This window comes from Myotis nattereri, assembly GCF_964212035.1.
Source record: "Myotis nattereri genome assembly, chromosome: 12".
Classification (NCBI taxonomy): Eukaryota; Metazoa; Chordata; class Mammalia; order Chiroptera; family Vespertilionidae; genus Myotis; species Myotis nattereri.
In genome coordinates, this window is record NC_138087.1 from 80,111,997 (window position 1) to 80,136,028 (window position 24,032).

The 24,032-nt window shown below is 52.3% G+C and overlaps 1 protein-coding gene across 1 annotated transcript in view; it reads right to left on the bottom strand.

The window, feature by feature from the left end:
* Window positions 1-6,895: 6,895 nt before the first annotated feature.
* TTF1 (transcription termination factor 1) overlaps window positions 6,896-24,032 on the bottom strand; it is a 49,368-nt gene continuing 32,231 nt past the window's right edge. The window contains exons 2-11 of the mRNA XM_081103293.1: window positions 20,797-21,747; window positions 18,937-19,160; window positions 17,299-17,484; window positions 16,080-16,158; window positions 15,294-15,424; window positions 14,934-15,168; window positions 13,106-13,195; window positions 12,952-13,017; window positions 10,883-10,968; window positions 6,896-9,723 (exon numbers count right to left, since the gene is read on the bottom strand). Coding sequence (XP_080959419.1) covers window positions 9,524-9,723; window positions 10,883-10,968; window positions 12,952-13,017; window positions 13,106-13,195; window positions 14,934-15,168; window positions 15,294-15,424; window positions 16,080-16,158; window positions 17,299-17,484; window positions 18,937-19,160; window positions 20,797-21,747 — 2,248 coding nt within the window. The 3' untranslated portion in view covers window positions 6,896-9,523. The remainder of the gene's footprint in view (window positions 9,724-10,882; window positions 10,969-12,951; window positions 13,018-13,105; window positions 13,196-14,933; window positions 15,169-15,293; window positions 15,425-16,079; window positions 16,159-17,298; window positions 17,485-18,936; window positions 19,161-20,796; window positions 21,748-24,032) is intronic.

The window sequence follows — 24,032 nt, forward strand, 5'->3', positions numbered from 1 at the left end:
TTTTTTACAGAGAGGAAAGGAGAGGGGTAGAGAGTTAGAAACATCGATGAGAGAGAAACATCGATCAGCTGCCTCCTGCACACCCCCTGCTTGGGATGTGCCCGCAACCCAGGTACATGCCCTTGACCGGAATCGAACCTGGGACCCTTCAGTCCGCAGGCCGACGCTCTACCCGCTGAGCCAAACCGGTCAGGGCGACGATGACCTTTTTGAAAGACGAGGTGGCAAGGAAAAGGCCGCCGAGCGTGTTTCCCTGGCGGCCGTCATGGAAGCGGATGAGAGGAGGCTGGAGCGCCAGCCGCTGACCAGCGTGGGGAACGGACCCTGAATGCTGCCCAGGGCCTTCGCTGGAGACATGCACGTGGAGAAAAACAACCGGAATGTCAGGCTGAAAGTCTTTTCCTATTTAGTGATGTGTTTGTGTTTCTAACCCTCTGCCATGACATAGGCTGTTGGATGTTTCTGAGGGAAGCGCCCCCGAAGGCGAGAAGCGCCGGCCCCTGAGCGCCCGGCCTCCTGGCTCCACATGCGTGTCGAGCTGTGAGCGACTGTGCAGCTTCGCGCGGTTCTCACCTGGATGCATTTTCCTGCAAACTGCTTCTCCCGCTCCACGTTACGTCCCGCGATCGACCCAGGAGTTACAGAGCCCGAAGCCTAAGCAGTTGGAGGATGTGCTTAAAAATACCGCAAGGAAGCGTCTGAATGCAAAGTTGGGAATGAAATCAGTATTTATCTGGAATGAATAGCACCGATTACAATTTTTAAATTAAGAAACCCTCCACAGGTATTTTTAAAATCCAGACCTCCCCCCCCCCCAAAAAAAAAAAACAACAACAACAACACAATATATAAGCTGCAAACACAACTGTATGAAAGTTACGTATTCTGGCTTCATGTACTTGACCTCGACAATAAGGTTGAAGGTCATTTTCACAGGAAACACGGCGATCATGCTCTTCTCTGGGAAGGTTGGTGACATTGTGTTGAGTTTGTGAAAGCTGCTTTCAGAGGACTGGTTTTGTTTGGCCACGTCATGCACACTTTTAGGGTCGGCAGATTAAGGGAAAAGGCGATCTTTCCCCACCTCTGAGCCCTAAGCTGTCCGAGCACAGACAGCTCCTGGGCTGTGGCTCAGCGGTTAGAACCACGACCCCTGCTTCCCGGCGTCGTGTTCAGGTCATGCTGTGCGTTTCATGTCCGGATTTCACGTCAAAACCCCAGTCCTTCTCCAGTGGGACTGCTCCTCGTCGTCCTGTGGTTATCGACCACTTCCCTCCGCGTTTGAGACGGCTCCCTCCTAACGCGTTGCTGAGTCTTTTGTTAGACTTTCTATTGATTTCATCCTCCTCCTCCTCACTTTGGCCTCAGTCCCTTCATGTTTGTCCACTTCCTGTCATTCGCATACAGTGACCCCAATAAAACGCCCACCCCCAGGATGCTGCCGCCTCGGTCCGGCAGGAGGCCCACAGCTGCCCCACGTGGCCGCCACGCGCGGTCACTGCGGAGTGGGGTGTCGGAAGGAGTAACCCCGGGATTTGCTGTTTGTTTCACTCGTCTGGTGGCTGTCGGGTGGTGTCCCGTGTTCCGCTGTCAAGAAGAACAAGCTGTCGCGAGCATTGCCGTGGCGTCTTTTAACGGATGTGCATCTTGGTTCACTTGGGCACAGAGCCAGGAGCGGGATTTCTGGATCCGAGGATGTGGAGGCCCGCGCCCAAATGGTCCCGTGGAGTAATGGCGGCGTGGGACGAAGGCACCAGAGACCGGGGTTTAGGAGAACTGGCACAAGGCACTTTATTTTTTACACACGCTGTTTTGTAGCGAAGCTGTGGCTGGTCATGCTTCATAGATCCCTGTTAGGGCCTGGCCTCTCATGGAGAAGTAGCAGATCCTTACAGGCTGGGCAAGACTGGGCAAGCTTTGTCTAGTTCCATCTACGTTGGACAGTTGCTGTGACAAAATGTCTGCTTGCCTAGATCGCAAGAACTGGGGTGCAAACCAAGTTGACCTGGAGTGGGGTCAGGCCTTTCCTGGACCCCCACGGCCTCTTACACGAGGAGGCGCGTGCCTCACATCACGAGGACGTGCCGTTTCCCGAAGGGATTCTGGCACCTTTGGGCCCGTCAGCTGCCGTGTCACGCTTCCCGCTGAGTCGTCTACGTTCGGGCATCGGGCGTCCCCGTGACTAACGCGCACCGTGTGTGTTTCCTCGACAGCTAAGGACGTGGGACATCCGGTCGTGTGCTTATTGGGAATTAGTATGTCTTTTATGGGGACTTTTTTCTAAAAGGACTTACCGGACTCCTGACCTACAGGACTGCAAGATGATAATTGCCTGTGGTTTTAAGCCACTAAATTTGTAGTAATTTATGTCAGCATAGAATTGTAATATAGATTTGTTCACACATTTTAATTCTGGCCCTGGCCAGTGGATGGCTCGGTTGGAGCATCATCCTGTGCACCAAAAGGTTGTGGGTTCGATTTCTGGTCAGGACACGTACCTTTCGGGTTGGATCCCCAGTCGGGACAGGTAGAGAAGGCAGCCAACCAATGTTTCTCTCTCTCTCTCAAAATCAATAAAAACATATTCTCGGGTGAGGATTAAAACAATTTTTAAATTTTGTTTGCCACTGATATAGACATGGGATTGATTTTTGTATGTTGATCTGGTCTCTAGCAACTTCACTCAACTGCAATAATTCTCGATAGATCGTTTGGGTCTCCTCCATCCACAGTCACGCCATCTGTGGATAAGGGCAGTTCCAGGTCACTTCCAGTCCATGTCGGTCTGCTTTCATGTCTTGCTTGACTGCACTGGCGATAATGCAGAGACGTTTCCTCAATCTCAGAGTTTCACTTTCAGAAAGAAGTCTGCAGGGTTTGCAGCTACTCGTCCTCAGGCTGGGGAAGTGGCTGTTTTTATGGGATGGATTTGGGATTCATCAAATGCAAATAGTTTTTATTCGTTCACATAGCAGATTATACTGATGGGTTTCCTTTTTTTCCCTTAAAATTTTTTTATACTGAAACAGACTCATAGACACAGAGGCTGGTGGTTGCCAAAGGGGAAGGAGGGAAGGAGGGGCTGGGTGAAGAGGTGGAGGGCTTAAGGAGTACAGATGGGCAGTTACAGATGGTCACAGGGAAGAAATTGCAGCATCAGAAATACAGTCGATAGATCTCGTCTTGAAAGGAGTTTGACTTTTCTGGCTATTCAAGAGCTGCATTAACCAAGATAAGACTCATCATGATCAGAACACCTCGAGTTTATGATCAGCGGACTCTGTTGCAGGGAATAATCCGAAGAATGTGTTCCTATAGATTCTGCAAACAATACTTTTTCTTCTGTACTGGATTAACGATTTTGATTTTTGGATTTGCTGTGGCAGGTTTCTCCCTGGGCCAGAAAATGTTTCCCTTGGCAAAGACATTGATAGCCACCGCCACTGTTTTTCTTATCGTTCTTATTGTGGTAGAAGTTGATGTACGCCGTCGAGAGTCGGAGGAATTAACTCCCCAACAAGAAGGATCATGGAACTACAGAATCCAGCGCATAGATGTTTAAGCGTTAGTAACGGGAAGCCAATAGCCAGCACCTGCCTATAATCTTATCTGAAACCTGGATATCCCTAGGCCTTTGGACCTTTTTAAAGTTTCTTGAGCATTTTATTTGCAAAATAAACACTGGTTTTTAAAAGCTAAAAAAAAAAAAAATACAGTCAATAATATTGTAATAGCTGTGTGTGCTGCCAGGTGCGTCCTGGAAACACGGGGGCAGCACTTAGGAAAGTGTGACTGTCCCGCCATGACGCTGTACACCTGAAACCAATACAAATTAAATAAGAAAAAGTTGTTTTTTTAAAAAAATTTTTTTTTGTTGATTTCAGAAAGGGAGAGGGAGAGATAGAAACATCAATGATGAGAATCATTGATTGGCTGCCTCCTGCACGCCCCCCACTGGGGACCAAGCCCGCAACCCAGGCACGTGCCCTTGACCGGAATCAAACCCAGGACAACTTCAGTCCGCAGGCTGATGCTCTATCCACTCAGCCAAACCAGCCGGGGCAAGAAAAAGTTTTTGTGTGGGAACGGGCACAGGGGCCTGAGATAGGGTTGGGAAGATAAGCGATGGAAGATTGTGCGCAATATTTGTAGACATTACGACAAACATTCCCCCAAATGCCGTGGAAACCACATCAAGGTTCCCAAACAGGGCAGGAATGGGAGCGATGTTGCAAATGTGGGGAGTCTAGATTGGAGAAGGGCTGATGCGTAACCGGCAGGATCTGTGCGGCTCAGACAGAGAGGATGCTGCCTGAGATCCCGGTGGAGGCAGACCGAGTCCAGGGGGTGTTTTCTCAGGGACTGGATGTGGGGTACCGGGGAGAAGAGGCAGCAAAGTGCCGCCACAGGCTGAGATGAGAAAGCCTGGAGTCATGTGGGGACTAAAATGTTGTAACAAGTTGGACTTGACATGTAAGACACCTGAAGGTAGATGGCAAGTAGGCAGATGCCTCCAGGACTGCGACTGTAGCCACCCATCTGGGAGCCTCAGCAGGGACTTGTTGTTTGAAGGCATCAGAGCAGGTGAGGAGGCCCTCAAAGCAGCCCCGAGGGGCAAGAACACCTCGAAGTTGGGAGGACGAACCAGCAAAGGATCAAATTCTCTGATCTGACGTCAGGGGCCAGGCCAGGGGCTCAGGTGGAGGGAACCAGCGTGTAGTGGGAGAAACAAGTGTGGGGGGCAGATTTACCTGTTTGGTGGAGGACAGGGGAATCGATGCCGGATGGCTTTAGCGTTCTCAGTGAGTCATGAGCAGGGCAGAGGAGGGCTGTGGGAGGGAGAAGGTTTGAAATAGCTGATATCAGGAAAAGAAAAGCAAGCCTAGCCCGGCTGGTGTGGCTCAGTGGTTGAGCGTCGACCTATGGACCAGGTCACAGTTCCATTCCCGGTCAGAGCACATGCCTGCGATGCAGGCTCGATCCCCAGTGTGGGGCGTGCAGGAGGAGGCAGCCCATCAGTGGTTCTCTCTCATCATTGATGTTTCTCTCTCTCTCCCTCTCCCTCCCTCTCAGAATCAATAAAATACATATTTTAAAAAGGAAAAGAAAAGCAAGCCTACAAGAGACTTAAAGCCAGCTCCTTTGGTAAGGTCATGTGTCCAGTTGAGGTCTACAATCATTACAGTGAAGCCAGCCAGCTGAGCTGTGTGCCTTCAGCTTTTGGGACAGGTAGGAGGCAGGTGGAAGGGCTCACCAGGTTTGGGGCCTTGAACAGACAAGTGTCACAGAGGGAGAGGGTGGAGAGCGGAGGGTGTGCAAGGAGAGGGATTGCGACAATGGGCTCTGGCCACTGGCGAGGCGGGGAGTGGGCAGATGTGTTGTTTGTGGAGGCTGAAGAACTGTGACTGGCGTGGATTTCAGGAGATGACCTGGAGGTGGTGCTCAGAACGTGCTGGGTTGCAGTACCTTTGAGAAAACAGGCCCAAACCTCACTATTCACGGCTGCATCTTAGCTCATTGTGTGTCATCAAAATGCCTGCAGGTTCAGCGGGTTAGCCCGGGACCAGCCGCCGCTGCCCACGGCTACCTGGCTGCAAGTCTCATGGGGACCCTCGGCGTTTTGGGGGTGGGTGGGGAATGGCTCTGGGAGACACCCCTTTTTTTAACGTTCTCTCCACTGCAGAGCCCTGGCCTCTGTGTTGCATAACAAAGTCTGTAAATGAAGATCAATAGCTAAAAAGCATGCTTATTGAAAAGTGTCACGTGACCAGGAACTGGGACAAGAACTGAAATAACGCCAAGTGGAGACTGTTAGGCAGCCACTGGATTTGCTCCTTGGTCTGGCTTCCGGAGATAGGTTTCTTTTCCTCTTTACCTGTTCACTTCCCGAATCCTCTTCTCCTCCCGAGTACAGGCAGTACTTGGGATTCCTCCTCTGCCCTTTCACCCTCTAAGTTGGGGGGATCCGTTTCATCGAGATAACAAACAAATCCCTATCTCTAGTGGCTTTTTCTTCTCTCTGTCCATTCTCTTCCCAGCACATCCCAAACCAAAGCCATGGTTCCCTCGCACCCTCCTCCCTCCTGCACTGGCATCCGACACTGCCAGTTGCCCCTCCCACGTCCTGGATTCTTAGAGGCAAAAAGGTTGTTGGGCAAAGGTAACATTTGTATGGCCCGAGGCGTGTGGGAGATATAGGGGAGAGCTATAAAAATCACTTTTACCAAGTACACGTTTATTGGGTCAAATTCATAGCACAGTGAATGTAGACAAGTCACTGTCATCTCCTCTATGGGTGCTTCCTCAGTCCATTCACCTCTTCTGCAGAGGGCACCCTTTCTCCTGGGTAGCGACCCTCTCCGCCATTCAAGGGCGGCTGTGCTAAATCCCAGCTCCAGAAGCCCCTGCTTCCCCGCACAGGGAGCGCTCAGAGCCGGGCGTTAGGGACAAAACCCAGGACCTAGGGGCCACAGGAGCCGCCTTTCTTCCTCGGAAGGGGTGTCTGGGCTGCTGGAACTTGAGGCCGCAGGAAGGCGCCCGGGCCCAGGGGCCGTGTGCACGAACACTGACGTGGACCCTGGAGAAGCCACACCTTGGTGGCCAAGCAGCTGGATTAGCCCTTAACGTGAAAAAGTGAAACGCACCTCCCCGAGCTCCGCCTTCCGTTGCAGATCCCTTAGACGGCAGCCCATTTTCTGCATTAGCATCAAGGGTCTACCCTCTATACCAGGGGTGGGCAAACTTTTTGACTCGAGGGCCACAATGGGTTCTTAAACTGGACCTGAGGGCCGGAACAAAAGCATGGATGGAGTGTTTGTGTGAACTAATATAAATTCAAAGTAAACATCATTACATAAAAGGGTACAGTCTTTTTTTTTTTTTTTTTAGTTTTATTCATTTCAAACGGGCTGGATCCGGCCCACGGGCCGTAGTTTGCCCACTGCTGCTCTATACTCACAACCCACCGCCCAGAGAAAAACCAGCCACCCTGGGTCTTACTTCTTCCCACACATTTTAATGGTTCTATATATACACAATTTCCTTTATGTTTTTACTTCTACAAAGTCAAGAAAATATACAAACTCTTATGTTAATCAAACCTGTCAGCATTTAACATTACTGCGCAACTAGAGGCCCGACGCACAAAATTTGTGCACGAGTAGGCCTTCCTTCCCCCAGCTGCTGGCACCGGCTCCCCTCTGGCTGCCAGCACCCAGGACCCGGGTGTCCCTCGCAGAGGGAGGCCCCACCCACCCGCCGCAGTCCGCCAGTCGGTGGCCTGGGCCTCCCTCTGCGGGGAAACCATGGGGCGATGGCCGGGCCCCCGACCAATTGCATGGCACCTGCCTTGGCTGGCCTAGTACCAGCGGGTGTCACAGTGTGGTCCCAAATGGTCGTCCGGGTGGTTGTCCAGCTGTTTGGCTGTTTGGTCAATTTGCATATTATACTTTTATTATATAGGTTATTCCATTCTAGGAATAAACAGTTATTCACCAGGTTTCCTAGGGACATGTGCATGTTCTATTTTGCATGTGATAAAGGAGCCATTCTTGCACACCAGTTCCATGATCTCTTTCGGTGGAGAAAGCAGGCACCAGGTCTGCCTGTCTACAGCTGCGTCTTGAGTTCACTGTGTGGACAACCCCAACTTACAGGCAGAGAAGGGCAGAGGAGGACCTGCACGTGCTGCCTGTACGCGGGAGAAGAGGATGCAGGCAGTGAACAGAGATAAAGCAAGGAAAAGAAACCTATCTCAGAAGAAACACGACCAAGGAACAAATCCAATTGTTGCCCAATAGTCTCGACTTGGCATTATTTCAGCTCCTGGTCACGTGACACTTTTCAATAAGCATGCTTCTTAGCTACTGATCTTCACGCACAGACTTCGTTATGCAACGGAGGCCAGGACTCTACAGTGGAGAGGAGGTTAAAAAAGGGGCGCTCTCCCTCCTTCCCCTGAGGGGGCATTTCCTCAATGCTGAGGGTCCCCACGAGACTTGCAGCCAGGGAGTAGCAGGCAGGATCACAGAATAGGTACGTTCTTAGGGATCAGCTGTATTTCACTAGATTGTCCTCCAAAAGGAACACACAATTTCTATTCCCATCAGCATGGAGCCTGGTATGGTTGACAGAGAGGAGAGCCGGAAGGCAAAATGCTTTCTAAAAAGGAAACGCTCGTTTGTTTCCCGAGCATTTATTGAGTATTATCTGCACCACACTGTGCGGGTGCTGGGGATCCGGGAGACCCAGGGCCCCTAAACCACGTCGCTCATCTTCCTTCTCCAATGACGGCAGGTTTGGAGAAATGGGGAGCGTTACAGATGAATGAACCAACACACAGCATGATGTTACACAAGTGACATCAATGAGAACACCCAGGGCGTAGGGGCTGCATCCTGGCATGGACGGCGACACCCCTGTGACAGGACACTGTCCACCCAGATGCTCCTCCCTGTGCTCCGTCTGTACACACGTGGCCAGAAGCCTGGCCAGCGGGGTCCTGCTCAGCTGCCATGGAGACACCTGTGAGACATAAGGGCAGGGGAGGCAGGAGCGTTGTGTTCGGGAGACACACATCCTGCTGAGGCTGAGTGCCAGGAGGGGTGCGGCTGCCCGGGCTCCAGACCACCCATCAGGGGAGGAGCACGGGGTGCGCTGGGCCACAGGCCATGGTGACTTCCCCTCGGGGCTCATCGCTGGGTATTCGACCTCCCCGTTTGCTCCCCCATCCTGCTGCACAATTTTGCAGCCTAGACCCCGACAGGAAATCCTGTTTGAAACATTGGGAGTGCTTTGCTTTCCTGGCTGCTGGGCTAGCCCGAGACTCCAGTAGGCACAAGTGTGTCTCACACCCACGTGGCACCTCCCACGTCTAGCAAAGCCAGTTTTCTGGAAGCAAGGGAAGGGAGCGCTGGCTTCCCCGCAGCTGACACCACATAAACTCAGTGGCTGGCTCTGAGGGCATCAGACAGAACATCTTTAAACCAGCACGCCCCCAAGAAGACGAGCTGGGCACCTGTGCCATGTGCATGACAACGGAAACCGGGCTGAGGGGACACACACCCACAACTTCCTTCTAACGCTGAGCTGCACTTCGCCGCCGCCGAGAACACACGTAAACAAGCGAGGAGCAGAAGCCACGGCCAGGCATGCCGGGCTGTCGACGTCTCTGCTGCTGCCGCACAGCCGAGGCCGCACAGCCGAGGCCACACAGCGCATGCTTACAGGACGTGCCCACCTCCGCTGCCCTGGGGGCTCGGGACACTGCGGTTCCACAGGAACCAGAACTGTTTGCCATCGGACCGACGTGTTACATCAACCCACATGTTCCTCCTCCTTTTCACAGTGAAACAATCGCGTCGGACAATGCCAGTCCACCCTCAATGCGCCACAGCAAGGGCGTCACTCTCACACCTGTGTGGCCACTGCGTCTGGATGCCAGCCCCCAGCACGGAGAGCAGCTACTGACACTTGTATGTACACACAGCCAAACCCAGAAACCGGACGAGCAGGATGCCATCGCCTAGCTCTGCCCGCCTCCGCCGCCGTCGTCCTCGCCGCCGTCGTCCTCGCTGTCGTCGTCGTCGCAGTGGAAGATGTCCCTGAACAGGAAGACACGGCGGGGCGCCGCGGGAGGGGGCACAGCGCCTCTCTTCTCCACCTTCTTCTTCAGCTTCTCTTTGAGCAAAGGCAGACTCGTCTCATAAAGGTGGTCTATGATCTCTAAAGAGAAAGGTTGAACTTTGAAGGGATTTGTGCAAAGCCTCTTCCCAAGGTCAAGGGTCAGAGGGCGTTGCTGACACGCCTGCTCCATGCTGTTCTCATGTGCAAGACCCTGTTCTCACTGGTTTGCTTGCATTCGCTCACTCACCCCTCTCAACACTCCTCGGAGGCAGGCACTGCTATTTCTCTCTCTCTCCCTCTTTTTTTTTTTTTTAAAGGGAATTGTTTCTTTTGTATTTTTTTAAAAATGTATTTCTTTATTGATTTCAAAGAGGAAGAAGAGGAAGAGAGAGATAGAAACATCAATGATGAGAGAGAATCATTGATCAGCTGCCTCCTGCACGTCCCTACTGGGGATCGAGCCCACAACCCAGGTATGTGCCCTTGGCCAGAATCGAACGTGGGACCCTTCAGTCCACAGGCCGACACTCTATCCACTGAGCCAAACTGGCTAGGGCTGCTATTTGTTTCTCAAATGAGAGAACCCAGGCTCCTGAAACGTCATTAAACTTCCCCAACGTCATGGACTCAGTCAGGGCAAGGCTAGGGTTCAACCCAGGGAATGGCGTCTGCTGAACGCACGCGGTTCCTCACATCCCAGGCAGAGGAGCAACCCAGCCAGTGGTCTCCAGACACGGGGCTGGGAGGCCACTTGAGACGCTCCTGCAAGCCTGACGGGAAAATCCAGCCCCGAGCGCCTGGGATGAGCGTCCTGGATGTCTGGATGGGGCCGCTCTGTACACTCTAAACGAGCTCCTCACATGACTCTGGTGACCTGGGTCTGGGAACCACGTATCTATCCACCCACAGACGGCTGCAAAGAAGGAAGCGGCATCTTACGTTTTTCCTAGAAGTGTACGTGCACGCATGTGGTGTGAGTGTGTGCACACGGTGTGTGTGCATGTGTGCACGTGATGGCAACCCAGGAACCCTCGAGAGCATTCGCTGAGCGCTCGCGAAGCCCCGAGCACCCTGCTGACATGGACAGGGTCGCTAGCTGACAGCCCTGCAGGAGGTCCTGTCGGTAGGGATGCTGACGCTACCTTTCTCCGTTTTACAGCTGGAGCTGAGGCTCTCAGAGGGAAGTCGCTGCCCAGGGGCACGCCCAGCACGCGGCACCACACACCGCCCTCAACACTCACACACTGCACGTACTGACCTGGGAAAGTCTTCCTCTGCCAGGAGGGCACGCAGGTGGCTTTCAGCTTATAAAACTTAGCCTGAACGTAAGACGGAGGGACATCGCTTTAGGAAGGAAAGGTGAAGGTCAGTGTCAGTCTAAAACCCGATCATTTCAGCTCTGAGAGCTAACAGCACAGTGACTGAGGGGAGGCCCAGCCCTGAGCTTTCCTCCCCTTGAGCGGGAAGTCATCATGGCCACAACAGTCGTACAAGAAAGACACCTGGGACGCTACGGTCCCTGGTTAAACACACACGGAAGGAAAAAAGCAGCAGTACAGCAAGATGGGTTCTGTTTATCTGGAATAATCTAAGCGGTACCAGCTGGGAAGACAAAATGTAACATGAGCCGCACCTTGGACTTGGCCCTGCCCTCAGCACTTCCCACGTAGCAACCAACAAGCCTCACAGCCACTCGACCAGGGAGCCACTGCTCTTCCTCCTCATTTTAGAGACGGGGAAACTGAGGCAAAGAGAAGTCCGAGATCTCACAGCTAATAAAGGGCAGGGGACACGTGGGTGATTTGACTCCAAACTCTGCCCTCTTCCCCATTACGCTTAGGGTACATACGGGTCACCACCGGGAGGCACAGGGCCCTGATTTTTATTTTGCGAAGCTAAAGGAAGCAGATGCTGATGATGTCGTGGTGACTCATACACTTGCACTTTATAGCAAGTGAGAGCGAAACAACCAAATCTTAGTTTCTAAAGTGAAAAATCACTAACTTCACTTCCTGGACAATTTGCCTTAAACAATAGAAGTGTCACTTATTTGCTTCAATAATTAATCTAGCAGTTAAGATGGTTAGCGTGATAATTTTATCTGTTAAGTATGTAGAGACAAACGATGATTGGGTCCCAGGTTTGATTCTGGTCAAGGGCAAGGATTTTGGTTGCAGCTTCCCGGGCCCTGGTGGGGTGTATGCAGGAGGCAACCAATCTATGTTTCTCTCTGTCTCTCCCTCTCCCTTCCACTCTCTCTAGAAATCAATATCCTTGGGTGAGGATTAACAACAACAACAAAATTTGATAATATGAAGGGTGGGCTTTGTGGACATAGCCCTCAGGATGGAAGTTGGTGGGGTGCAAGGCAGGGTCCCCTTCCTCTAAGCACCTGACACCATCCCCTCTCAGGGACCCACGATACTGAAGGGTGTGACCACCCCTCAGGACAGCTAGCAAAGGAAAGCGTTTGGAAGCATGGGCATGTCTCTGTGACTCCCAGCAGGGCCTGTCACTAAGACTCCAGTTCTCCCAGCTTAAAAAAAGGTGGATTTTTCTTTGGCCACATCCCAAGGTGTAAGAAACTACCCACGGAACCTGGTTAAACCCTTCCTGATTGACGGCAACGTCCCACCTGCAGCCACGCTCCTGAAAGTCAGCCAGGCTGCCGGGCCTTGCTCCTCTCCAGCTTCCAAACTGAAGGCCACACAATCCCTCAGCGCCCACTTCCAAAGCCCACAACACCTGCACCCCACCATTCTCAACAATTTGTTTTGCCCAGAGGGACTTGGGACGTATTTCATTCACTCCTCTTAGGTGTCTTCGGTGGGGTGGAGTGGGGGATCTAAATACACATACACATAAAACAACTTGTAGGTAAAATCCACATGCAGCATGACTATTAAAATCTGATCGTCATTTCTTAAAGTCACCTCTTATCTTTGAAGTAGCTTAATATTAAACAGACTAGAGGCCCAGTGTACGAAATTCATGCACTCGGGGGTGGGGGGAGTCCCCTCAGCCCGGACTGTGCCCTCTCATAGTCCGTGAGCCCTTGGGGGATGTCCAGGGAGCAGGCCTAAGCTGGCAGTTGGACATCCTTAGCGATGCTGCAGAGGTGTGAGAGGCTCCTGCCACCGCCGCTTTGAGCCCAGCTCAGGGCTTCTGGCTGAGCAGCGCTCCCTCTGTGGGAGCACACTGACCACCAGGGGGCAGCTCCTGCATTGAGCGTCTACCCCCTGGTGGTCAGTGCACATCATAGCAACCGGTTATTCCACCTTTCAGTCGATTCGCATATTAGCCTTTTATTATATAGGATGGTCTTACCCTATGGTACCAGCAAGATCTTCCCAGTCTATTTCATTAGCATCTTCCACATTTATTTCATACAACCTATGAAAACATAAAAATTCAGTTTTCAAGCTCACTGCTGTTCTCGGTGCCAGGGCAGTGGTAGCGCAGTGCTGCTCCGGGCCCGTACCTCTCAATCAGGTTGATTTTGGCCTGGAGGGCGTTCACCCCGCGGTACACGTCCCGGCCATTCGTCATCCTCTTGGTGAGAATCTCCGTCCTGCATTCAAAGAAAGAGCAGTATAGTTCACTGTCAGAGGTGCAGTTTCCACTCAAGTTCCCTGTCTTCTCATCTAAACCCCCTCCTCAGAACCACTCTCCAACTCCTGCAACGCCTCCCTGCCCACAACTGCCACCATCCACGTGTGTTAGAAAATTTCCATAATAAACAAGTTTAAAAGGGGGAAGCAGGCCTTTCAGCAGCTGCTAGAGGGCTCTGTGGCACCCGCTTTAGTTTAGTTGCTCATGAACAGACGGACATTACTCTTCTACGGTGAGCAGCTGCTGGAAAACCAACCGAGACAAATTTAGCAAAGTGATGAATGATCTGATGGTTCCTCGAAGGCCCAGAGCTAACGGCGAAGGAAAGGGCGAAGTTGCTAATGAGAGGAGCAACCCAATTTAAAATATTTAAAAAGTCCTTGTCTTGCGCAGCACAACCTGTCACCATCTGATGGACATATCAGTATCCATTCCATTCAGCTCCTTGCTAGGGGAGAGGTGGTAATGGCACCATGTGCTTACTAACAGCCATCCACGCTCACTGGTTTGAAATGTGTCTCTTGAGGGCATGTCAATGTTACAGGAAGTAAATGTATGTTCAGGCTACAAGTGCTTTTCCTTCAAATTGAGAAGCAAAGCAAGTCTTGCACGTTATTTAATCACGTTGATTCTGAAGGTGGTCCCCCTTGTTTAACACCGATCGTCCACCCTCCAATGGAGGCTCATCCCCCATCCTTTTCTCAATCTAAAATGCTGGGTGGGAAGGGCTCTGGTTCCCCGTCTTACACTCTCTCCCCCCAACATTATCTGTTCTTTGGAGTGTACTTCCCTGAGCCCAGTCCTCCGTTAAAATAACTGCCATGCAATGTAAGGTGCATAACCAATAAACAGTATCGCCTAAGAGTTTACTTTTAGCATAAAACGCGCCTGCCCGGGGTTTCCTTCTCCTCTGACAGTCAGGATGCCTGAGCCGCCTGGTGCGGGAGGGCGGGCTCGGAGACCCTCAGGGCGGGGAAAGCTGCACGAGGCAGAGCGCACAGAGCAACCAGGACTGAGGATATAGATCCCAGGTGACGAAGAAGTTCTAAGACGGAGAGTAGGACCCACTCTGGGTGAAGGCAGGTGAACCCGCCAATTTAAAAGGCAGAGCTCTCCTGAGCACTGCTTGTGATTTCTCTTCTGTTTAAAACGTCAGTTTTAGTTTTTTTCAAGCATTATGCTTATTTAGCTCTTTTTTAAATGTACCTTTACTGTTGAAAGTATTACAAATGTCCCCTTGTTTCCCCACTGACCCCCCTCACTCCTCCTGTCCCCTTATTTATTTTTAATGCTACAAACAGAAAACTACCTTGTTACTCGGGACTTAGAAAGGGAACTTAGAAAGGGGCAGACTGAAGAAATCAGAAGTCAAAGCATCAAACAGCTTCAAGTGCCCTGTGAGGAAGACGGACAGTGAACCGGGGGCCGGTCCAGCGCTGCCTTATACCAGGTGCCGGCACTGAGGCGCTGCAGCGGCGAACAAGGGACAGCAACTCTCAGCATGGAAGGCTTTCCACCTGGTGCCGCCATGGATTCTTATAACCTCACCAATCCACCCAGCCTCTGGGAATTGTGTGTGTGTGTGTGTGTGTGTGTGTGTGTGTGTGGAGAGAGAGAGAGAGAGAGGAAGGGGGGGGGAGAGAGAGAGAGAGAGAGCATGTCTGGTTGCAATTTGCATAAGAAGCCTTAAAACTTACCACTTACTTTTACACTGCATCCAATTTCTGGTTTCGACTTTAGCTTCGACTTCTACCCAAGATATGCCCTTGTAGAGTTTTTCCCGAACAATCGACAGGCAGCCTTCGGGGTTTTCTTGGAGTCTAGAATCTACCTCTTCTAAGTCCTGGGGAGACATTGTCTTCAGAATCACTTCTTCGACGGCTTTGATTAGTCTCTGGGTTTCCGTCTTACTCCAAGCACCATGGTTTCTTTCTGTAGATAAATAAAAAAAAAAAAAAAAAAAAAGTCAATGCTCTCTCAGACGGCCGCCCATCTTCCTGCGCGCCGGCCCCTCCGCTCCCCGGGCGAGCTCACCAGGCGGCAGAGCCCACACTCACCGCAGCTGATCTGGGAGAACTTCAGGGCGACGGAGAGGCTGCTTCGAGCCACCAAACCCCCGATCTTCCTCCAGTCGTTGCCATGGAGGGAATGGTACATCTTTAACTTCTCCGCATCCCTTTCGCTGTACCTACGACAAAGGGAACATGTCACAATTTTATTTTCATTTTAAAATTTACTCTGTAGTTAGGCGCAATTCACATAACATCACATCTACCTCCACCTTCCAATATCTACTGCGACCCAAGAACGGGGCCAGGTGCTCAGGGAGCGCTGCACTGAGGAGGAACGTCGGGGTTCACAAGGAGCTTACAGTGAGCAAAGCCGAGATCCAGAGCAGCAGCGAGGCAGAGCACAGCGAGTGTGGGAATGAGAGTGCAAAGAAAAAGCGGAGGCCTGGCTAGTGTGGTTCAGTGGTTGAACATCGACCTGTGAACCAGGAGGTCATGGTATGATCCCCGGTCAGGGTGTTGTGGGCTTGATCCCCAGTAGGTGGCGTGCAGGAGGCAGCCGATCAATGATTCTCATTACTGATGTTTCTACCTCTCTCTACTTCTCCCTTCCTCTCTGAAATCAATAAAAAAAATTTTTTTTAAAAAAAGAAAAAGCAGAAGATATAGAGGGGAGACCACACAGGTTCGAGTTGGAAATGGAAATGAAGACATCATCTGACTGAAGGTGCACGCCTGCTTTCACACAGATCTGTAGGCCTGACTTCTGACCTGGTGTGAGTGTCAGCAAAGACCAGAGAGACATTCTGTGTCCAGCTGCCGACGCTGTCTTACCTGCCTTTGTAGTTATTGACGTCAAACATCTTCTTCGCTCGGTAGTACACGAGTTTCCAGGGCCGGGCGATGCCCTTCCCTACGTCAGAGGAAGATGGTCAGCAGGCTCACGGTGTGGCATGAGGCGGTCACAGTGGTAAAGGGGCCCCGAATAGGCCTTTCACCACTAACTATCCTAGACCTGGGCAAGGCTGGGATGCCGGGGCCTGCGGGAAGCTGTCTTAGGAAGCGGATGTACACAATCCCCCGTTGCCTTGGAGATCTCTGAAAACTGGACACTTTGTATGTGGCTCCAGCTCTGGTCTCCCCAATTCTTGGAAAAGACCCTCACAAGGCAAAGTAATGCTAACACAGTGGTTCCCAAACTTATTTGGCCTACCGCCCCCTTTCCAGAAAAAATATTACTCAGTGCCCCCTGGAAGTTAATTTTTTTTATATTTTAATAGCAATTAAACAGAAAGATATATGTATTAATGTTTCTACCTTTTTCGTTAAATATAGTAAAGAAAGGTGTAAATTAGAAACATTGAAGTTTGAAATTATGAAACTATTTATTGAACTCAGAATAGAAAGGTAATACAAAAAAAGTTAAAACAAATGCACCTGTGGCCATCACCGCCCCCCTGGATCGCTGCAGCGCCCACCAGGGGGCGGTAGCGCCCACTTTGGGAATCACTGTGCTAACATAATGTGAATCAGAGGGAGGCTAGTGGGGGACACCTGCCAACAGTTCTCCACAAGAACTCTCCAAACGAATAAGCCTGCCTCGCTCCCGTGCAGATGAAACTGCCCTCCACAGGGCTCGCGCGGCCGCGTTCCTGGGCACATCCCAGCAAAAAACTCAGAAATTAGCTTCTTTAAAATTGAGAGATTTTCAGGCCAATGCTTATGGCTTCACAGCCTTGATCTCCAAGCGTCACCTCCAGGAGGGGTCCTGGCTGCATTTAAAATGCTCAGGAGACCCTGCTGCCTACAGGAGGTGCTGGGGCAGCAAATGTAAAACATACGCCGCGAAGAACAGGAAGAGAAGCCCAAACGGTAATTATCACCCGGTAGGAAAGCTAGAAGTTACCAGTTCATTCTCCCTAGAATCTGTGAAGCAGTGTGCCCAGGAGGCACGAGCACATTCCTGACCCCAAACAGGCTGCGCTGAGTGCTCCCAGGGGTCACCGCAGGCGGTGGGAGGCCAAGGGCGGGCAGGGCGAGCACCTGAACTCACCGATGTGCAACCGAAACGCGTACTTCCTCTTTAGGTTGGTGATGGCGGCTTTCTCCTCCGGGTACCTGTCCGTGTACAGCAGCTTGTCCGCGTTCTCGATTCCTGTCAGGGACAGAAATTCTTGCACGTTTTTCTCTAACTGCTGATTTTCCTTTGCAGAAAACTTGCCAAATTTAATGGTGACACCTAGGATTTGAGGTGGGAGAAAAAGTAGATGTCAATAATGAACAAGAGCAAACCTCGCGGGTGCTCCTCAACAGGGACCCGCCACCCGTCCCCACATCAGCCCGTCCCCGCCCCCGCCCGGCTGGTGCGCTGGAGCTGGGCCTCGGGTGGTCCCGCTGCGGACCCGCTTTCCTTCTGATTCAGCTCAAGCCACACTCTGCTCCCGAGGTCTCCCTGGTCATCCCACTCCCAGGGCCTTCCTGACTTGTCAACTGCCTATTCTTTTTTTATATTCAAAAGTGCACAGATAGTCACTAAACATTCAGAGTACAGAAATGGACATTCAGAAAACACCCCTTCACTCTCCCCTGCCCCTGCTCCCACGGCTGCGTGAGCCGGTGGTTCTCTGTGCACACGCATCAGGGGACACATGCCCCCGGCATTCTCCTCCTCCTAATTACTCCAGCTCTCAGCTTCCTTACGCGTTAACCGCATTATACAGTGTGTTTCTATTCTTAGACTTGTTTTTAAAATATTTCATAAAATACTCAAAAATTTCAGCACAGAATCTATAATAATAAAAGTGTAATATGCCAATTAGACCAGACGTCCTTCCAGATGACCTACTGGACGAAGCCAGGGCTGTGAGGGAAGCCTGGGTCCCGGGTGCCAGCAGGAAGCTGGTGCCGGCAGCCAGGGGAAGGAAGGCCGACTCTTGCACGAATTTCGTGCAACAGGCCTCTGGTATACAAATAAAATGGGATCATTCTATAGACACTGCTCTATAAATTATGTTTTTCTCACTTAATTTATCCATGTGATTGTGTCCATAAGGCCCCCCTCTTCCTCACTGGCCAGCGGTACTGGCCTCACACCAGGCACTCGGTAAACACTGCTCATTTTAGCACTGGCCTTACATCTGCACTTTATTCTTAAATCCAGGTGGCTTCCTGGAGGCGCTGGTAACACAGAGATCAAGGAGACCAAGTCCGCTTGTCTGGCCCCAGCCCACTCCCCCAGCTCACCCTCAAGTTAGTATCTCAGGGAAAGAAATGACACCTCCTGGAAGCTGATGAGCTAGTGTTCTTTCACTTCCGTATCCTTCCCAGGCCACAACCAGTTAGGCTCCTCCTCCTCCTCCCCTTCCTTCAGGATTGACCTGGTCTGGGGGTGACAGCCCAGTCCTCCTTGCCTCTCTGGCCGGCTGGGCAAAGGGGAAACCTGTGCACTTCGCTGGTTTCACAGCTCAGACAACAATTCTGGGTGGATGATGTACTATCAAGCACACTTGAAACCTATATAGTTTTATTTATCAAGGTGACCCTGGCAAATTCAATTTAAAAAAGCAATTCTGGATGGAGATACAGCTGCCGTAGCTGGAGGAGGTCATGGTGACTCTGTAAACCTGAGCTGCTCACAGAAGCCGCTAGGGGGGCTCTGGACGTTCGGCAGCACTGAGGTGCCACAGCTCACCCTGCGCCTTGAACTCCTGGAACCGGCCCAAGTCATCCCGGTACATGCGCTTAATCGTGGTGGCGGCCCTCGCCCCGATGCCGGGGATGAACTCCCGGAGCTGCCTCACAGCGGAGGCCAGGTCCACGTCTGCATCGTCCGCGTCTCCCAAGCCTTCGGACAGAGACCGCGCTTCGGCATCTTGGGCCGAATCCAAATTGCTTTCTTCGTCGGGAGGTTCTAACCTAAGAGGGAAATTGGATTGATTAGCATTGAGACATCACTTAGCTTTTACTTTTCTTTTTTAAATGCTTTTGATTTTTACAGAGAGAAGGGAGAGGTATAGAGAGACAGAAACACCGATGAGAGGGGAACATCATCCATCTGCTGCCTCCTGCACGCCCCCTACTGGGCATTGAGCCTGCAACGCGGGCATGTGCCCTGACTGGGAATCGAACCAGCAACCTCCTGATTCCTGGGTTGATGCTCAACTGCTGAGCCACACCGGCTGGGCTCTAGTTTTAAAATTCTTTTCCTGAAATGACTCACTTGGACAAGAGGTGGTTCAGTGGGGGGGTGTCCGGGCTCTCGGGGTAACTGCTCACTTGGATTCATCCCTGAGGGGCCTCCGAGGCAGACGTGGCACCCTAAGCCGTTTCCACCAGAGATTACTTCTTAGAGTCCTGTTTCCCAATTATTGTTTTATTTACTTCCTAACAGGCTAGGCCCTGCTCTACCCCCATGGACACCCGAGATGCCTCTCCCCAACCCTTGCAATGTTAAGTTTTATAATAATGGTTGTTAGTTCAATGATCCAGGGTCTCCGTGGTTACAGTTATTTTTGCTGTGGTCAGTAATGTGGTCACATTTCCCCTTTGCTTGGTTTTTTATGTATCGATCACTAACTAAGTCATCCCCAAACTCTCTGCCAGATGTTCCAATCTCCTTTTCATATGTCCAACTGTATCAACTAACTACTCGGACAGGAAACTGGGAGAAAATGGTGTGCATTTGCCTAAGGGTCAACAGCCTTCAAAGGGCACACGGCCCAATATGAGTTAAGAACCAAAGTCCTAGTCCAGCTGGTGTGGCTCAGTGATCGAGCGCCCACCCCTGAACCAAGAGGTAACTGGTCTGATTCCCAGTCAGGGCACAGGCCCGGGTGGCGGGCTCAGTCCCCAGTAGGGGGCGTGCAGGAGGCAGCTGCATGATGCTTCTCATCAATGTTTCTAACTCTCTATCCCTCTCCCTTCCTCTCTCTAAAAGCAATAAAAACATATTTAAAAAAGAAAAAGAACCATAGTCCTGGAGCATTGCTGCCGCATTATCAGCACCACCGAGGTGGGCTCTCCCATGTCACTGTGGTGGAGCTGGTGAAGCCAGGACAACCTAACAAATGTAAGAAAGCCACTGAGTAAAAACTGGGGGCTGGGGGAATCTGTCCCAAGTCCCAGAAACTGATCAACAAAGTGGTTAAAAGAAAGAAAAATCCCTGCTTTTATTCATTTGACACTACCCTCAAATGATAATTATATAACCAGTATTAACATTTCTTTTCTTAGACCCTAATTCAAGTTTTTCCTTGCCCGGTAACATTATGGGTCATCCCTTCCTTTCCTCTATCTACGTGCAAACAAAGGTGATTTGGGGCTGTCAATGCGTTAGAGTTAGTTACAGAATTTCAGGCTGGAACAGTTCCCAGCGCAATCTAACCTAACTGACCGTTCGTTACATGTGAAGGAAGGAAGCTACCTGTGAGTCACACGGCTGAGCAGCACGTGTCCTGCCTCTAGGAGCCCTGGCATTCATGTGGACGTGCTAACAGAGGCCCTGGACCCAGGAGAGGATGGGCACCCTCGGAAGGCACAGTGGCCGCGTTACCTCGGCGCCTCCTCCGAACACGCCTGGTCTTCCTCCTCTCGGGGCCGGGGGGTCGCACTTTCCTCAATGGAGGAAGCATTACCTCCCAGGGAGTCAAGCAGCGGGTCCTCCAAGCTGGTGGGGAGCCCCGAGAGAGCCCTTTCAACAGGAGCCCTCCGCCTCCTTTTCTTGGCCCTTTTCTTCAACCTGCAGGGCTCCCTCCTGCCTTCTGCAGTCCCCGCGCCATGGACCACCTGTGCCCCCTCGGAGTTCACGGCCTCGGGACTCTCACATCCCTGGTGGTGTGAAATCTTCCTCTTTCTTTTCTCAGGCTTCTTTTCATGAGCGGCGCCTGGCAGCTGTGTGCCGGGGCCTCCCAGGCCCGCAGAAAGCGGGGACTCCGGCTGGGGCAGGACGCTGGCGCCCGGGCCTGGCACCCCCAGCGCAGCATCGCAGGACGCAGCTTCCCGCCGACGCTTCTTTTTCTTTTTCTCCCTAACTTTCCTGCACGGCTCTTCCCGTCGCTTAGTAACTGCAGGCGACTCGCCTGCTTCGGGCTCTCTGGGCGACTCCTGTTCCCTGCTCATGTCAATATAAACGATGTCAACATCCCGTCTAAAATTCTTGGGCATGTTCTCGATGTTTTCTTTATCCACCATGACATACACGCCTGTTCCGTCCTGTATCCCCAAAGCACTCTTCTTTCTCCTCTTTTTGGCTGGAGAAGGGGCCTGCGCAGCCTCCTCGCAGAGTTCCGATGTTTCCAGAGGAGAAGAGGCGAGGCGCTGGTGGTCCTTCCTCTTTTTCTTCTTCTTCGTTTTGTGCGAGTGTTCGCTTGCAAGGGGGGCGTCTCTGAAACTTCCATGGGCATGCATCCGATGTCTTTCCTTATCTACAGAGTATTTTTTCTTTTTCTTGTCAAAAACCGGAGTGTGGATGTCCAATCCGCTCAATTCGCCTTCCATTTTACTCCTAGAGGGAAACTTGACAACAGTGGCTTATTTGCAAAGCATCTTAAACATTAGCCTCAGGAGAAAAAAACCATCACAGAAAATGAAACTGTACGGCAAGTGACAAGCTGGAATCATGACTATCCATTGCATGCTATTCTACACGCTCAGGAGGCTCACGGTACCCCCTTCTGCCTGCTCCCACTGCCGCACGGCCAGGCCCTGCTCCCCACAGCGTCACCTTTTACCTCTCCTTCCAACTCTGTGCTCCAGCCTCACATGCCCTTTCCTGATCCCGCAAACCTGCCATCTCCCCTTGGCTCAAAGTCTGATAGCACCCGGTTCCCTGTGTCTGGAACATTCTCCGCAGCCTCCCCGGCCCCTGCCTCCTTCCATCCCCAGAGCTCGCCTAGAATATCACTGCTTCAGTTAAGCTTTCCCTGGTCAAAAGCATACACATTATGATATCACATATATTGAGTCTAAAATCCACAAACAGTTTTATATATCTTTTCTCAATGCATACATATGCAGTAAAACTGTGAACACAGGTATGGGGGTTGCAACTGGCAAATTCAGGGATCTGGGACAAGTACAGAGCCAGTTTCTCTTATGGCTGTAATCTTTTATTTCTTAACTAGAGGCTCGGTGCACGAAATTTGTGCACTTGAGGGGGGGGTGCCTCAACCTGGCCTGTGTCCTCTTGCAGTCCTAGAGCCCTCAGGGGATGTCCGACTGCAGGCTTAGGCCTGCTCCCCGGGGAGCAGGCCTAAGCTGGCAGTCGGACATCCTTAGCGCTGCTGCGGAGGCAGGAGAGGTTCCCGCTACCGCCACTGCACTTGCCAGCGGCGCTCCCCCTGTGGGAGCACACTGAGCACAAGGGGGCAGCTCCTGCGTTGAGCGTCTGCCCTCTGGTGGTCAGTGCGCGTCATAGCGACCGGTAGCTCTGGTGTTTGGTCGATTTGCGTATTAGCCTTTTATTATATAGGAGGATTGGAGTTGGAAGGAGAGGTAAAAGGATGCACCCATCCTCTCACCCTGAAGTCCATCTCTTTCCTCCCCTCACAGCAGCATCTCTTGAGAGAAACTGCTCTCTCCGTTTCCTCACCTTCCATCCACTTCTCAGCGCACATCTTTGTCGCTTCCACCCTCCTACTCCTGAGCTTGCTCGGGCAAGAGGGCCAGGACCCTGAGCCCTACAGTCCACAGGCGCCTTCCTGGCCCATCTTCCAGGCCTCTTCCGAACAATGCACAGAGCAGGTGATGCCACTAAACATTCTTCTACTTTCCACCCCTTTCTTTCTTTCGTGTAAATACCCAAGTTTCTCCTTCTGGTTGCTTGAGTTCAACACCTTTTAAATAATAGTCCCTTCCAGCTAGAACCACGTTAAGGTTTCCCGTTATTCTTAAGATCAAGTCCCCAAACTTTCCAGACCTGCCACGTCCTTCAGGATCTAGGCCGGCCCGCCCACCTCTCCAGCTCTCTCCCTCCTTTCCTTCCCGTTCATCCGCGGGCTCTGCAAAGGCGGCGCCTTCTCCCAGGGGTGCGCTTCCTCCGCCTTCCCTGCTGAGCTAAGACGGGTCTAAAGTCTGCCAGTCACTCAGGAGGGCCTCTCAGCGCTTCACCCGGACCCGCTCCCGGTCCCGCAGTGCTTCCCAACAACCCAGCGGCTTCCCGGCGACCTCGGCTCCGCTGGGGCCCCTGCCCTGGCGCCAGCGCTCGATGCCTCCGGAACGAACGGACTCGCGTTCATCTCCGCTTCTGCGAGCTCCCGGCCCCGACCCCCCGCCGCCGTGCAGGGCTCTGGGCGGGGCGCGCCGGGCAGGAAGGGGAGCTGCCCCGAGGGCACTCGGCCCCCTTTGCGCACAGACCCCAGGGTTCCCGCGCGAAGGGGCCCGCAGCGGCCGCGGAGAAACGGGCGCCACGCGCACCCCGGGGGCCCGGCCGCGGGCGCCTCCCCGACCAACGACCACCGCCGCTCGGTGTCTACACGCACGCCTAAAAAACGCGGAACAAAATCCGCTTCCTACCTGCAGTCCGAGAGCGCCGCCGCGTTTCTTCCGACCCGGAAGTGCTGCTGCTGTGGAAGCGGAAGTGGACCGCGTCACTTCCGGTCCGCTAGGCACCCCGCTGCCACGCTGACTTGCTGGCAGCTGGACTGGCACTGGGACGGAGGCGTGGTTTCTGCCCGTTTTGTTCCGGGGGTGGGGGGGGGGTGGGGGAGGGGAAGGGGTAGGCTAGAGCGGAATCCTGAAACTGAGAAAGTGGGACCCCGTTCTCCCTGGGCTGGCTAGCTCACGCCTGCA